Source organism: Cnephaeus nilssonii, assembly GCF_951640355.1.
Source record: "Cnephaeus nilssonii genome assembly, chromosome: 5".
Classification (NCBI taxonomy): domain Eukaryota; kingdom Metazoa; phylum Chordata; class Mammalia; order Chiroptera; family Vespertilionidae; genus Cnephaeus; species Cnephaeus nilssonii.
The window spans coordinates 106,964,959-106,980,875 of NC_137076.1; the positions used below are offsets into that span (position 1 = coordinate 106,964,959).

At 67.0% G+C, this 15,917-nt stretch overlaps 1 protein-coding gene across 7 annotated transcripts in view; it reads left to right on the forward strand.

The window, feature by feature from the left end:
* Positions 1-15,917, forward strand: part of TNRC18 (trinucleotide repeat containing 18) — a gene marked incomplete at its 3' end in the record, with an annotated part of 75,941 nt that overhangs the window by 15,408 nt on the left and 44,616 nt on the right. For 6 of the 7 annotated variants that reach the window (XM_079770799.1, XM_079770794.1, XM_079770796.1 and 3 more), the window contains exons 2-8: positions 5,153-5,308; positions 7,249-7,374; positions 7,819-9,495; positions 13,913-14,015; positions 14,291-14,496; positions 14,862-15,008; positions 15,447-15,637. In XM_079770799.1, the coding sequence (XP_079626925.1) occupies positions 5,275-5,308; positions 7,249-7,374; positions 7,819-9,495; positions 13,913-14,015; positions 14,291-14,496; positions 14,862-15,008; positions 15,447-15,637 (2,484 nt within the window). In that variant the 5' untranslated portion in view covers positions 5,153-5,274. Of the gene's footprint in view, positions 1-3,533; positions 3,742-5,152; positions 5,309-7,248; positions 7,375-7,818; positions 9,496-13,912; positions 14,016-14,290; positions 14,497-14,861; positions 15,009-15,446; positions 15,638-15,917 lie in introns of those variants that run through there. The other variant, XM_079770798.1, reaches the window with a different exon arrangement.

Consider the following 15,917-nt stretch of genomic DNA (forward strand, 5'->3'; position numbering starts at 1 on the left):
CGCAGCGGCAGGCGGGATCGGCTGCGATGCCTGAAGTATTTATGACCTGGTCCTCTCAAGACCAAGCTTGCCGCCTCCGGTTCCAGTGGGCGGAGGGGGACAGGAAACGCGGAAACGCAGCGGGGAAGGAGCTGTGTGTGGCAGGACCGTCGGCGATAAGCCCTGTGGAGAGGATCACGCCGGGCTGGGGGCGGGGGCGTGGTCAGGGAAGGCCACGTCCACCCAGTGTCACCCAGCGTCACCCAGCGTCGCCCGAGCCGAAGGAGAAGGGAGTGCGATGTTGACGGATGGTTTGCCCGAGTGGAGGGAGGACGGAGCCAGGCTGTTCCCTGTTCCTGCCCGGCCCGGGCGGAGCGATAACGTGATAAAGCCCTTGATTGTTTACCAAACCTTTTTTTTTAAAAAATGATTTTATTGGTTTTAGAGAGAGAGGAAGGGAGAGGGATAGAGAAACAGAAACATCCCTGAGAGAGACTCCTCCTCAGCTGGCTGCCTCCTGCGCGCCCCCTACTGGGGATGGAGCCCGCAGCCTGACCGGCTATTGAACTGGCGACGCTCAGCCACGGAGCCACACCAGCTGGGCCTTTCCAGACCTTTGCACCCACCATAAGCTCAGGGGCCCACCCTGTGGGTCAGCTTCCAGAAAGGCCCCCAGGGACTCTGTTCTGCAGAGCAAGACGCCCCTGGCCGGCGAGGTGGCCTCGCCATCACCCTCGGTGGGGGCCTGCCAGCAGATGGCATGGCGTTGCCCCTTATAGGGTGCACCTGGGTGGCTCTGGTGCCCCAGCCCCCCCATGCAGGAGCCCTGCGGAGGGCGGAGGGAGAGCAGGGAGCGAGGAGGGAAGGGGCCTGTTGGGATTTGCGTTCTGCCTTCTGGTGACCTTGGCCAGCCGCCCAGTCTGCAGACCCCTTCCTGGGTCCCAGGTGTTGGTGAGGGGGTAGCCGGGGCCGAGACAGGCTGGCCCGCATCTCCAAACGTGTGGTCCCTGCTGGCTTCCCACGGCCATTGGCAGGTTGGGGTGGGGGCGGCTGGCATGTCTGTGGGTCCCAGGCAGGGGAGGCCTGTTCGCTCAGTGCAGAGGGTGGGGTGCGGAGGTGTCTGTGCCCAGCTCCCTGCTGCTGACGCTCCCAGAGGGCCCCTGGGCTTCTCCTCCAGGCAGAGGCAGGTGGGGGGCCCCGGCCTGGGTGTCCCCGTGCCTGCCCCTGGGTGACCTTCCCCTCTCACTGGGCACCGAGGACCAGAGAAAGAGAACACCATTCCCTGAGCACCTCGGAGGGGCCGGGACCTGTGCTGGGAGGGTGGGTGGGGGCTCCCCCTCGCTCGGGGTCCGAGGGACCATGCCCGCCTGGAGCTACGGGTCGGATGATGGAATGCCCGGGCTCGGTGTGGCCGATTCCTCGTAGCGCTGGCTGAGCAGCTGGGTCAGGCTCCGTAACGCAGGCGGCCTCTCTCAGCCTCAGTTTTTCAGTCTGTAAAATGGGGTAACCAGGTTGCCTCACGCCCAGGACTGTGGGAGGTGCCAGCTTGGGACCGGCTGTGCCCCTGGGACCTGCGTTGCTCTGGGGCCCGGGCCCGGCCGTGCGGCTGGATTTCGAGGCCGAGAGTAGATCGTACCTGTTGCTTTTTAAAAATCGAGGTGAAATCCACATACCGCTCGTTAAGCATTTGAAAGCGTGCAGTTCGTTTGTATTTAGCGCATTGGCCACGGGTCACCACCACCGGCTCTCAGTTTCAAAGCTGACGTTTTATTTCAAGGCAGGAACCTGGGTAGAGGAACTGGTCCCGCTCGGACCCTGGGACCCCGACCTTCTCTGAACCCCAGGTTTGGTGACTATAAACAGTGAGAATAGCAGTAATAACGACAGCGGCCGTGCAGGGACTTCACAGAGCGTTTTAAAAACACGAACACGTCCGCCCGCGGGGGCCGATGTCGCCCTGCCGTCCACCTGCAGCTGGGGGACATCCAGGCACTTGCCCAGAGTCAGCGCGCCAGCGGGCGTCCGAGCCAGCGTGTGTGTGTGTGTGTGTGTGTGTGTGTGTGTGTGTGTGTGACCCCCGGAGACCCTTCTGTCGAGGGGGCGGGCTGGCCTGTCCGAGGCCCGGCCCGGGCCCCACGCCCGTTTGCCAGTTTCCGACAGGGAGGAGCCTTCAGCCCAGCCTGTGGCTGAATTACGTCCGAATGAATGGAGCATGAATACAGTTTGAGGTGTGGTTCCTCCGTCTCACCAGCCACGACTCGGGTCCCCCGCGTGGCCAGAGGCTGCGGTGGTGTCCAGGGCAGACCTGGAGCAGGTGTGGGCCACCGGTCATGGGCCGGTCCCTGTCTGTCCGCTGGGATGGCAGGCAGGACAGCGGGACGCTCTCCAGCGTCTCCCCGTGGCCCTCCCCAGCCCTGTCTCCGCGCGTGATTGTGGTGGGCCGTGGCCGTCCGTGGCGCTCTGTGCCCCACGGGGGGCCGAGTGACGCCTGGGCAGGCGAAGGTGAGGCTCGCACGGCGCCGGGCCTCTGCGTTGGCCGTCGTTACCGGGAATGAGGGGAACTGGCGACGTTCCCCACGAGCTCTAGGTCTCCAGGCACTTCCGAGGCCTCGAGTGAGATGCTGTGCGGGTGAGCAGGTGGCACGGAGGCCTGCGTCACCCAGGGTGGCCTGGGACCCGGGGTGGGTGGGGGCCAGGCCCTCTGCTCAGCCAGTGGTGGGAGGAGGGAAGACCTGGATTTGTCCCTGTCCCTGTCCCTGGAGCCTGCAGGGTCACCCCTCTTGGTGAGTCCAGGTGGCCCATGCTGGGTCCCCAGGGTGGGTGTGAGAAGCTGGGGGGATGGGCACACCTCGGCGGGAGGAGAGTGCCAGGTACGCTGTGCCAGGGCCCGAGGTGGAGGCTCAGATAGCAGCCTGGAGGCGCTGGTGACATGGGGTGGGGTCGGCTGCCCGTGCTCTACCCCGGGGGGAGGGCGCCATGGGGACCCCGGTGGCACGCGGTGGCCCTGGGACGGGGCGGGGCTTGCCTTCTCTCTGAGCCGGCCCTCTGCCCTCCTGTGGAGCTAGCGACAGTGCTCTGGGCTCAGTCCGACGTGGACACCGGCCGGGCCAGGTGTGGCCAGGAGCGAGGGCTCCGCCGACCCACGGGACAGATCCGTGCTTCCGAGTTGTCCTGGGTGGGACGGGATTGGGGCTGGGAGGGCCCCCAGATGGAGTGAGTGAGGAGGGGTCTAGGAGGGGGCCTGGGGGCTGGTGCCCGAGGGCCAGGTGGGACGGGGGCAGCATCGGAGGCCCCTGGGTTTCCAGAAGTCCCGAGGTTGTCTAGTTTGGGTCCCAGATCCGTCACCTGGCCGTGGCCGCCTGAGGGGGCAGTCGGGAGGGTGGCAGTGGGTGTGTGCCTGCAGATGCCTGGTCGTGCCTGCCGTCCGGGGGAGGGAGTCCGGGCACCGTTGAGCCCCCACCTGTGGCGGCTGGAGCCGTTGGCAGCATCCGGGCCCGGGGCGCTGGGGGCAGGTTTCACAAGCCTGGGCAGGGCAGGCCCGGGCCACCGGCTTCCGCGGGCCGGGCCGGGGCAGGAAGAGCTGGCGGCTGATGTAAGCCCTGCGCGAGCTCTGGCTGCCGCTTCCGGACCCTCCCCCGCCGCCGGCCGAGGAGGAAGCCTGGGCTGGGCAGGGCCCGGAGGCCCCGATGCCCGGCTGGGCCGCGTGGGCGCACTGACCGGCTGCTATGGCCCTGGGTCCCGAGGCCTCGCCGCTGGAGTCCGGTGAGCAGCCCGCACAGGGCGGGGCTGCAGTCGGGGGGCCCATTGGGGGGGGGGGTGCCGGCGCCTGTGTCCTGCCTTCGCAGCCTGCTGCCGCCACCACTCCGGGGGACCGAGGTGGAGGCCCTGCCCCTGCAGCCTCAGTTTTCCTGTGTGTACCCCAGAGGGACTGAGCGGACATTTGGGGATCCTGGGCCCTGGGTGGTGGTGAGCGAGCACTGGCTGTGTGCAGGCCCTGCCTGCGGGCTGCTGGGTGCCACCGAGGGCCAGGCTGGCCTCCTGGGGGGGGCACGGGGTGGGGGGGGGCACGTGACCTCTGTGCCCCCTGCAGTCACTTCCCTCGGGGCTTGTCACAAACAGGGCCCTCCTCACAGGACCTGGAGGGGTTACCCTCAGGGCCCATGGGAGGGAAGCCCTTTGCTCGGGTGGCCAGAGGGTGCTGGGGACACCCGTGCCCGCTCTGCGTGCGGGCCTGACCCTCCTGAGGTTGTTTGGGCTGAAGCCGCCGCCTGGTGCTTGGAGGGTGGGCGCTGCCAGCATTGATTGTCGTCGTCGTCGTTACTAAATGCACGCCTCCTTCATCGCAGTTCTCAAGGGAGGCTTTATCCCCACTTTGCTGATGAGCAAACTGAGGCCAAGGAAGGGAAGCCCTTGCCCGGGTTCCAGGCCCCTCTGGCCGGGACTGGGAGGTCTGCCAGGGTCTTCCCCTGGAGGGGGGTGCGTGGATCTTGGGGCAGCGCCCTGGGTGGCGGGAGTGAGACGGCATCTCGGGGTGAGCCTGGCAGCGGAAGGTGCAGCTTCCACCCCGGCCCCGGCCGACTGTCCTGCCAGGCAGCAGCCATCACCCCTTGTTTGAGGGCCTCGGGGCGCGGGTTCTGCTCTCTGGGGGACAGCCCACTGGCGGGGGCTTCCTGGCACCGCAGCCCCCCTGCTCACGACTCTCATCCATTCACGGGCTTTACTCTCTGTCACCGCAGTTCACTGGCTATGGGGTCAGGCACTTCCCATCCCTGAGCCTCAGTTTGCTCATCCCTTAAATGGGTGCGAAGGGCCGGCTGAGCACTTGAGGGGGTCTGGGCCTGTCCAGGGCTGCTGTGCGGTCCTTGGGGAGGTCATTCTCTGAATTGTGGGTGTCCTCCCCGGTCTAGGAACTCCGAACAGGAGTAGGGGTTCAGGCCATGAGCCCCCCTCTGTCCTCACTCAGTGGCCGTGGGAGAGGAGGTCCCTGCTCCCCAAGGAGCCTCAGCTTTCATCTGTAGATAGGGAGGACGGTACCCGCCTCGGGGCCGAGAGCCGGGGCCCTGCCCGTGGGGCGAGGGGGGCGCCCGGTCGGCTCCTCGCAGTGGGGGGAGACCGGGAGGTGGGCCGGGAGGTGGTGGCCTGGCGGCTGCCTGACAGCCCCTTCTCTCTGCAGGCGAGGCCTTCCTGGGCAGCTTTGTGGCCAGCGGGGTGGGGCCCTCAGCCTCATCCCATGGGAGCCCGGTGCCCCTGCCCTCTGACCTCTCCTTCCGCTCCCCCACCCCCAGCAGCCTGCCCATGGTGCAGCTGTGGGCCGCCCATGCCCATGAAGGTAAGGAGCGTCTGGCGGGCGGGGTGCGGGCTGCTGGGCACCCCTCCTGCTCCGTGGTCACCCCTCCCGGCTGTGGCCGTGGCCGGTGGGGCTCAGCCATGTCCCTGGGCGGGCGCCCCTGCTGTTGCTGGACGCTCAGTGCTTCCTCTTGTCACGGCCTCACGGCCTTTGCACAAGCTGTTCCCTTGCTGTTCCCTTCACCCCCCCCCCCCCCCAACGGCTGTCTCCTGCTCATCCTTCAGGCCCATCACCTCTCGCTGTGACTGCACATTTACCTGTGTGTTTATTTGGGAAATACCCATTTTGCTCCCAGAGTGAGCTCTGTGGGCAGGGCCTGCTTCTGCTCCCCCCCTGCTCCCCTCCCCGCCCCCCCCCCCCCAGCTTGTTAATTGTGGGACCAGAGGCCCTGGGAGCGCTTGTCGAGGTTCTGCTGCGATGCCCCTACACGTGGGGGGTCTGTGGGTTCGGCTTCCTGCCGCCCCGAGCAAATCGCCATCTCCTGGAGCCTCAGTTTCCCGTCAGCGAAGGGACGGGTCTGGGGACTCTGCGCTCCTCCCCCACCTCTGGCTCTGGTGCAGTTTTGGATGTGGGGTGCTCGCTCCCTCCGCCTGCCTCCGGTGCCCTGTGGTGCTCCCGGTGCTGGAAGATTGGGGTCCGGGGAGTGCCCTCCGCAGGCTGAGTCCACAGTCGCCCCATTTCCTCTCTGCCAGAGTGTTCCTGCCAGCGTCCCCCATCGTGTGTGGCCTGCACGGAGGGGTGGTCCTGACTCTAGGCCTGGGATGGTGGGCATCCTGCTGGGCGGGGTCCCGTCTGAGCCCATGTTAGCCCCCCAGTGGCTGCCTCTGGTGCCTGGGTGCTGCCAGCCCGCTGCCTCCCTGACACTCCCATTTTCTCCTTTGCCGACCGGTGCTAGTCATAGTAACAGCCATAGGGTGCGAGCGCTGCCTACGGACTCACTATCCTCAGAGCCAGCTGGGCGGTGAGGACATTGTGCCCATTTTACAGATTAGAAAACGGAGGGACCGATACCTACGTAGGAGCGCAGCTCCCATGATTCAGTGTGGAGGGGGAGGGGTGTCTTGATTATTCAGTGATTTTGGTTAACGCCATTATCAGATGGATGGCGCTGTGGGAGACGCTCTGCATCCCCGGCGCGGGGGACCCAAGGCCCTCGGATGTCCAGTGGCCTGTGGTCCTACAGGACCCGCAGCGTCGGCAGCGTCAGGACCTCCCTGTGCCCAGTGCCCGCTGCATGGCCTCTGAGCCTCCGTGCCCCGCGCGCCCTCAGGCATCTGTGGCTCCCTCTCCTGTCTGCGCTGTCCTGCCAGCCTCTGGTTCTGGGCATCACGGGTGGGGCCCGGGGGGGGCTGGGAGAGCTCTCAGCAGGAGTCACTCCTTCCCGGCGGCAGGGATGTCGGGGGAGCTGAGATTCAGAGAGAGCCCGTGGCCTGCTCAGGGTCCCACAGCAGGGAAGGCGCCAACGAACCAGTTAAGCCAGGTCTGTGCTGGGTTCAGGTTAGTAGGAGTCCTGGTGACCTCGGTTCAAAACCAGGCTCCTCTGTGTGTGACCTTGGGCAGTGGGCATCTCCCTGCCTCAGTTTCCTCATCTATAAAATGGGGATATTAAGAGTATCACTTTCTTTTTTTGAGATTTAAATGAGAATAACGAAGGCACAGCAGTTGAAAGTGCTTGACCCCTGATGAGACCTGGTCCGCTCATCATTGCTCCTCCGTGGATCCATCTGACCCTTTCCTCATGGATTTGAGAGCACAAGTCCCTGCCGGGACGGGAGGGAGGGAGGGAGGCCTGAGCCCTGGGTTGGGAGGGGCACGCTGTACCCTGGGGAGCGGTGTTAGACCTCAGGCTCCTTGCTCTGCGCTGACAGCCCGGGAAAGGGGGGGACGAGGTGGCCCAGCCCGCCGTTTCTTCTCTCTTCCAGGCTTCTCCCACCTGCCCAGCGGGCTGTACCCATCCTACCTCCACCTGAACCACCTGGAGCCCCCCAGCAGCGGGAGCCCCCTCCTCAGCCAGCTGGGGCAGCCCAGCATTTTCGATTCACAGAAAGGTCAGGAGGCAGAAGGGGGGGATGGGGGTTGTGTGGGGGGAGGACCTTTCGAAGGGTTTCTCTGGGGCCCCCAGTATTGGACCACGGCCCAGTCAGTAATCCAGGCAGCACCCATCCCCTGAGGACCCCACAGGCCCGCTGGGCAGACTCCCCCCTCCTTCTGGAGTCTTCTAGTTGTGCCCTGCTAGGCTACCTTCGCAGGCTCTTTGGGCTGCTCTTAAAGCACAGTGGCCTCTCCCCCTTTCACAAGGCCCAGGAACATGAGTCAGGCGAGATTTAAATTCGTTTCCACCCTCTTCCCGGGGAGCCTGCCCTCTGAGGGCTGTCTGTGCGGGGCCCTCCTTGTCCTGGGGTCGCAGGGCACCCTCTGGCACCCTTCGGGGCCTCCCGCGGCCCTGACTGGCCGAGCGGGCCCCTGCTCACCCCTGGCTCTCTTCCCCGCAGACGGCTTCTACCTGCCCGCCCCAGGCGCCGCGGGCGCCCTGCACTCCCAGGCGCCCTCCTCCAGGACCCCGGGCGGCCACTCCTCGGGCGCCCCCGCCAAGGGCTCCTCGCGGGAAGGCCCGGCCAAGGAGCGGGCGGGCCGCGGCGCGGAGCCTCCCCCGCTGTTCAGCAAGAAGGACCCGCGCGCCCGGGAGGAGGCGGCCGCGCGCGGGGTGGTGGACCTGACCCAGGAGGCGCGGGAGGGCCGCCAGGACCGCGGGCACCCGCGCCTCGCAGAGCGCCTGTCGCCCTTCCTGGCCGAGCCGGGGCCGCCTCGGGCCGCCGCCGACTCCAAAGGCAAGAACCCTCCGCCGCCCCCCGCCCTGAGCCTCTGCAATGGCGCGGCGGACGCGGGGCTCCCCGCGCTGATGGCCGAGGCCCGGGGCGCCAAGGACGCTGCGCGCCAGGACGAGAGCGCGCGGCTGCGGCGCACGGAGGCCCTGCTGCCCGGGCCGTGCCCCTGCCCCTCCCCGCTGCCGCCGCTGCCCCCGGGCAAGGGCCCGCCCGCGCCCCCGGCCGCCTCCGCCGGCGCCTTCGCCTCGCAGCCCGGCCCCGGCGTCTACACCATCTTCCCCTCGGCGGCCGGCCGCGAGCCGGGCCGCGAGCACCGCGTGGTGGCGCCCACCTTCGTGCCTTCCGTGGAGGCCTTCGACGAGCGCCCGGGCCCCATCCAGATCGCGTCGCAGGCGCGCGATGCCCGCGCCCGGGAGCGCGAGGCGGGCCGGCCCGGCGTCCTGCAGGCGCCGCCCGGGTCCCCGCGGCCGCCCCCGGACCGGCCCGAGGGGCTCCGCGAGAAGAACTCCGTGATCCGCTCGCTCAAGCGGCCGCCGCCCGCCGAGGCCCCGCCCGTGCGGGCGCGCGCCTCCCCGGACCCCCGGGTCTACCTCCCGGCCAAGGAGCTGCTCAAGCCCGAGGCCGAGCCGCGGCCCTGCGAGCGCACCGCCCGCGGGCCCGCCGCCGCCCAGCAGGCCGCCAAGCTCTTCGGCCTGGAGCCCGCGCGCCCGCCGCCCGCGGGGCCGGAGCACAAGTGGAAGCCCTTCGAGCTGGGCAACTTCGCGGCCACGCAGATGGCGGTGCTGGCCGCGCAGCACCACCACGCCAGCCGCGCCGAGGAGGAGGCCGCCGCCAAGAAGGCCTACCTGGACCCCGGGGGCGCGCTGCCCCGCGCCGCTGCCACCTGCGCCCGGCCCGGCGCCGAGCTGCACCCCGCCGCGCACGGCCCCGGCGAGGCCTCCGCCATGCAGAGCCTCATCAAGTACAGCGGCAGCTTCGCCCGCGAGGCGGGGGCCGCGCGCCCTGGCGGCTGCGGCAAGAAGAGCCCCTTCGGAGGCCTGGGCACCATGAAGCCCGAGCCGGCCCCCGCTTCCACGGGCGCCCCACGCTCCCAGGCCCGCCTCCCGCACCCTGGGGGCCCTGCCCCTGCTGGGGGCCGCCAGCTGAAGCGGGATCCCGAGAGGCCCGAGAGCGCCAAGGCCTTTGGCCGCGAGGGCTCCGGTGCCCAGGGTGAGGCCGAGGTGCGACACCCGCCCGTGGGCATTGCTGTGGCCGTGGCCCGGCAGAAGGACAGTGGCAGCAGCGGCCGGCTGGGGACCGGGCTGGCCGACCAGGAGCGCTCCCTGTCTCTGAGCAACGTGAAAGGTGGGTCCTGGATCCCCCTGTCCTCCGTGCACCCCCTCCTCTCCCCGCCTCCCTCCGGCATTTGTCCTCATTCCCTGGGGCCGCAGTTGCTGTCTGAGGTTGACTGCTTTTCCACCGTGCACTAGGAAAGCGTGTAGAACGCGGAGAAGGAGGAAAAGGGACCGTTACGTTTCCAACACCCTGAACACGTTAGGTCTTTCCGCCATTTGCTTCTGCCTGCAGCAGTAGGGTCTCGGGCCTCTCCCGCGTGGACAGCGTGGGTGGTCTCCTCGCGAGTATAAACTCTTCATTATAAGAGTCACTTTTTCCTGGCCTTTAACGCTCCATGGGGCTCTCACCATGTTCCCCTGGCCTTTCCCCTCCAGGCATTGCCGTTTTCCCTCCTCCGACGTTTTCTTCCTTTTTTCCAGTACATTTGTTGTTAATTTCAGAGAGGAAGGAAGGGAGGGGGAGAGAGAGAGAGACATGGATGTGAGAGAGGCACATCAGTGATTGCCTCCGCATATGCCCTGATGGGGCTGGGGGTCGAACCTGCAGCCCCGGTGCACAGGCCCACGCTCTCCCCGAGTTTGGCGGAGATGAATGGTGCTTTTTTATTACTAGGTGAGCTGGGTGGGTCGCGCGCGTGCCCGGTGGTCTCACATAAGTTGCTGTTGGAACCCGTTCTGGGACTTGGGAGGGTTGCTATCGTGGCATTTTTGTTGGACCCTGGACTCGCTGAGTGAGGCGTCTTAGGGAACGCTCGTTGAATGACTGACTGAGCCCCTCCCCCTCCAGCCAGAGAAGCCCTCTCTGCCCCTGAGGGGCCTCACCAGGCCCTGTCTTCGTCTGGGACTGAAGGGGGGGCAGTAACCCTTGGCGGGAGGTGGCCAGCCGGCTCGGTGGTGGACAAGCCTCCCCGTAGGGCAGAGGTTCGGGGCCTCTCCTTGGGTCCTTTCCCCTAAAGAACGCGCACGTGACAGTGTGGCCCCCTGTTGGGGGCTCCTGTTCGCCAGACCTCATCCTGGAGCTCAGAGTACCTGCCCAAGGGGCCTGTGCCCGTGGGGCCGTGTGTGTGTGTGTGTGTGTGTGTGTGTGTGTGAGAGAGAGAGAGAGAGAGAGAGAGATAGTGTGTGTGAGATAGTGTGTGTGTGTCTATGTGTGATTGAGTGTGATTGTGTGTGTGTGTGTGTGTGAGATAGTGTGTGCCCGTGGGGCCGTGTGTGTGTGTGTGTGTGTGATAGTGTGCGTGAGATTGTGTGTCTGTGTGATTGAGTGTGTGTGTGTGTGTGATTGTGTGAGAGATTGTGAGTGTATGAGTGTGTGATTGTGTGTGTGTGAGATAGTGTGTGTCTATGTGTGATTGTGTGTGTGATTGTATGTGAGATAGTGTGTGTGATTGTGTGTGTGTCTGTGATAGTGTGTGTGAGATTGTGTGTGATTGAGTGTGTATGTGAGATAGTGTGAGTGTGTGAGTGTGAGTGTGTGTGTGAGTGTGTGATAGTGTGTGTGATTGTGTGTGTGTGAGATAGCATGTGAGATAGTGTGTGTGTGGCAGTGCATGAGAGAGGGAGGCCAGGATGGAGGGAGTGAGATAGTGTGTGAGTGTGTGTGTGATTGAGTGTGTGTGTGATTGTGTGTGTGTGTGATTGTGTGTGTGTGTGATTGAGTGTGATTGTGTGTGTGATAGTGTGTATGTGATTGTGTGTGTGCGAGATAGTGTGTGAGCGTGTGAGATAGTGTGTGAGCGTGCGAGATAGTGTGTGAGCGTGTGGCAGTGCGAGAGAGGGAGGCCGTGGGGGAGGGAGGGTGTGACAAGGAGAGTGCGTGGGGGAGGAGGGTGTGACAAGGAGAGTGCGTGGGGGAGGGAGGGTGTGACAAGGAGAGTGCGTGGGGGAGGGAGGGTGTGACAAGGAGAGTGCGTGGGGGAGGAGGGTGTGACAAGGAGAGTGCGTGGGGGAGGATGTGACAGGTTTGGGATGCGGCGTCCAGGGGTTCCCTGAAGCTGCCTCCCCTGTTGCTGCTGACAGTTGGGCAGGAGGCCCTGGATGCTTCCCTCCTGATAACCCCATGGCAGGGGTGGCTTCTGCGCAGTCTGGGCCTCCAGGGAGGGGTGGAGTTGGGGTTCCCCAGCCAAGTGGGCGGTCCCCCCCCAGGTTTCCTGGTGGCTTCCCCTCTCTTGCTTTGTGGAGTGAGCCTTCTGCCTGTCGGGGGGCGGGGGGTTCAGATCCAGGCTCTGCCTCTTGCAGCTGCGTGACCGGGAACGAGAGGGCAGAGCCCCTGGGGTCCCAGCTTCTACGTTTACCGCGTGGGAGTAGCCAGGGTCGCCGCCTTCCTCGGTGCCACGTGGGCTGAAGGGCACAGAGTAGGTGCTTCGCAGACAGGTCTGCCTTTCCCTGCTCACTTCACGGGGTGAGGACCCTAAAGACTCTGAATGCCCGCGAGCCTCCGACCCTTCAGGGGAAGGCCCCGAGGCCTCGCCCGGGGTCTGGTCTGGTCTCGGGGGGTCTTGGACCCTGAGAGGAACTAGGGGCCGGTGTGAGCTGCACCCGGGAGCCCCAGACGACAGCGCCCGTGCCCAGCGGACCCGCGCAGTCAGCCTCAGGAACGGGTCGCTGCCCCATCAGGACGCTGTCTACGTGGAGCATCAGCACGCCCTCCCGGCAGCCGGGAAGGAGCACTCGCTCCGGCTTCACAGCGGGGGCCCGGGAGCCATAGGGACAGGAGGCCGGGCCCCAAACGGCGCTGCCCTGCCTGCCCTGCCCGCAGCCTCGCGAAATGACGGGCCAGGGTGCGCTCTGTCCCACGGGGCCAGGCAGGAAGTCGGGGAGACGGAGGACGGATGTGTCCCTGGCCCGCCCGCTCCTGCCCTGACCAGCTGGCTTTTCTGGGCTTGAACTTGCTCTGCTTTCCCTGTGGTCCTGAGCCGGGGCCTTCCCAGAACTTCCGGAACATTCGGGCCTGCCTGCCAGGGGGCCCTCTGCCTCGGGACACCGGCTGCCTGTCCCTGTGCCTTCTCGGCCTTCGGGCACGGCACTGCGCCCTCCCCGCTCCTCGCCTTTGGGGGGCGGGCGGGTCCCACCTTCCCGAAGCCTCTCCTGGGGCTCTGGTCTGCAGCTCCTGGTGTTGGGGCCGCGGGAAGGGAGAATGAGGGGGCGCCCAGGGGCGGCCTTGCAGACGGCTCCTTCCCCTCGAGCGCAGGTGCTGGGGGCCGGCGGCCCTGGTCTCCGGCGGAGCGATGCCGTCTGTGTGCCGGGCTGGGCCTCCCCTCTGCACCCCTCCCCAGACGGCCGGGCTGGGGGCCGAGGCTGCCTGAGGAGGGTGGGGTGCCCTGGGGGCGGGCCTGGGCTAGTGCCCCGGACACCGACCGCCTCTGGAGGGAGGTAGTCCAGCTTCCGCGTCTCAGCCGCGCGGTGTGGGCTCTGCCGCCAGGGACCGCGGTCCCCCTGCCCTGCCTGCCCGCCCGGGGCGGCGCTCGCACTGGTTTCTGGCTCACAGTGAAGAGGGGGTGGGGGGCAGGAGATGGCGGGGGGGGGGGTGCAGGCAGGAGGGGGTGACAGTGGGGGCCCTCGGGCTCCTACCCCCTACTCCTCTCCGCATGGGCCAGGCTGGACTTGGGGACCCACCTTCTCTGCGCTGGGGGGTCAGGGACCTCACGGAAGGTGAAGCTGAACCAGCCTCACGTGGGGGCAGCTGTGGGCACCCCGGCGGGACGGCGAGCTGGTAGCAGCTCCCACAGCTCCACTCCCTCGGGGACCCTGTCCCGGGCTTTGCTTCTCTGTCTGATTGCTAACCGAGGAGCCGCGTGTCTGACGGGGCTGGGCGGGCCTCCGAGTGGCGCTGACCGCCCGCTTGGGCCTGGCTGTGCTCCTGCCCGCAGCCACTGTTTTGGGCTGTGGTTCCCTCTACCTTGACCGCCCTGCGCCCCCCCCCCCCCCCAGCCTGCCTTGCTGACGTTAAAGTAGTAAGTAGAGCTAGTTTCTTTTTTTGAGTTTTCATTTGAGGATATTTTTTCCGTTGACTTGTAGAGAGAATAGGAAGGAAAGAGGGAAGGGGAGGAGAGAGAGAGAGAGAGAGACATTGATGTGAGGGAGACACACCGGTTGGTTGCCTCCCACGTGCGTCCCCACCGGGGCCAGGTGTCAAACCTGCAACCCAGGTATGTGTGCCCTTGGCCGAGACCCTTCAGTGAGCAGGCGGGTGCTCTAACCAGCGAGCAGCACTGGCTGGGCGTGTGATGGGTGTTCTGAGGTGTTACTAGGGGGTGCGGCTACCTGTGCGCGTTAGAGAGGCTCCGGGCGGGAAGGTGGAGGGGCGCCTGGCGGGCTTTGGGGGGCAGATGCTCGGAGGGCAGGCCTTCCAGGGGGCACGAGCTGCTCGGATGTGGAGGACTTTGAGGGGCCCTGGCCTGGGGCTCACGCCTGCCCTCCCCCCGCAGGGCACGGTCGGGCCGATGAGGACTGCGGGGACGAGCGGGCCCGGCACCGCGAGGAGCGGCTGCTGGGGGCGCGGCTGGACCGGGACCAGGAGAAGCTGCTGAGGTGAGGGCCTCCGCCTGCCGTGGGGTGACTGGGTGACCCTAATGGGACCTGGCTCCTTGGCCTCGGGTGCCACAGTGCTGCGTGTGGGAGCCGCCCTAGCCCAGGACCCTGACCCTGGGCCAGGGGGCCCCCCGGACCCCACAGCCCGGCTCTCCGAGCTGAGCGCTGGCTCTGTAGTCCGGGTGCATGTCGTCCTCGCAGCGGCCGGGTGCCCACGGCTCGCGTGGGACGATGTCCCGGGCCGTCCGGCTAGCGCCCATGCCTGTCCCTTCCAGAGAAAGCAAGGAGCTGGCCGACCTGGCCCGGCTGCACCCCACCGGCTGTGCTGCTAACGGCCTGAACCCCAACCTCATGGTGACCGGGGGCCCAGCGCTGGCAGGCTCAGGTCGCTGGTCCGCCGACCCCACGGCCCACCTGGCCACGCACCCCTGGCTGCCCCGTTCAGGCAGCACGTCCATGTGGTTGGCTGGACACCCCTATGGTGAGTGGGGTCCTTTCTCCCTGCCCTGGAGGGAGGGGCAGGCGGTGGGGGATCTGCTGGAGCGGGTGTGGGGGGGTGTCGGTGGGCGGAGGGGAGCCAGGCCAGCTCAGCTGGCTGCCGCCGCCTTTGGGGCTGCCTCCTCAACCCCCACTTCACTCCCTCATTTGTCCACGAGGGTAATTATGACGGCGCAGTCTCGGGGGGTTTCTCTGCCGTGAGCCTGTTGGGGTGGTGCCCAGGGGTGGGCAGCTGTGGGCGTCCAGCCAGCCCTCGCCCCTCAGCTTCCTGCACGGAGGCCGGGGGAGCGGGCAGGGAAGGGCTGGGCTGGGGTCCCCAGCACTGACTTGGGCCTGGGTCTCTCCTAGGCTTGGCCCCCCCATCCCTGCACCAGGGCATGGCGCCCGCCTTCCCGCCCGGCCTGGGGGGCTCCCTGCCCTCAGCCTACCAGTTCGTCAGGGACCCGCAGTCAGGCCAGCTGGTGGTGGTCCCCAGCGATCACCTGCCTCACCTGGGTAAGTGGCGGCCTCACCCCGAGGGGGCCGTCCGGAGTGCCAGGGCCTCCTGCGGGGGGCGGGGGCACCCAGCAGAGCAGATGCAGGCAGACGGCTCAGGACCTTCTGACGGGGTGCCCAGTGTGATAAAATCACGGGGTCCTGGGGTTAGCTCCACTGGGATCCCACCCAGAACCCACGTGGAGCACCAAAGCAGGGCCACTGGTCGGGCATGGACGCCCCCACCTCCGCGCCCCCTCCCTCAGCGCCCACTTCGCAGCCCCTGGGTGTAGTGGGGGAGGGGGGGCCCATGAGGGCGCGCTCCAGCATGAGGCTGCAGGGACGTCCTAGGCAGGGGTGGACAGGGCCCCGGTGAGGGCCCCCTGAGGCTCGGCTTCCCCCTCTGAACGGGGCGGCGGGTCCGGGTCGGTGCGGCCTCACTGTGTGTCTCGCCCGCAGCGGAGCTGATGGAGCGGGCTGCAGTGCCGCCCCTCTGGCCCGCCCTGTACCCTCCGGGCCGCAGCTCCCTGCACCACGCCCAGCAGCTGCAGCTCTTCTCCCAGCAGCACTTCCTGCGGCAGCAGGAGCTCCTGTACCTGCAGCAGCAGGCGGCCCAGGCTCTGGAGCTGCAGAGGAGCGCCCAGCTGGTGGTGAGTGGGGGTGGGGCCGTCTCAGGGCTCTGTGGGGGCGGGGAAGACCCCTCCCGCTAGGGATGGTGGGCCACAGAGGGCAACTGGCAGAAACGCCAAACAGTTATGGACCGTGGGGGGAGAGAGAGAACGAGAGGCTGGTGGTCAGGGAGGGCCTCCTGGAAGAGGTGACGTTTACCCAGAGACCTAAAGGAGTAAATGGTGGAGGATCCCCTGGGCAGAGGGCACCGTAGTGTGAGCAAGGCCCAGAGGTGGGCGGAGCTTGGCAGGGCTGGGGTGC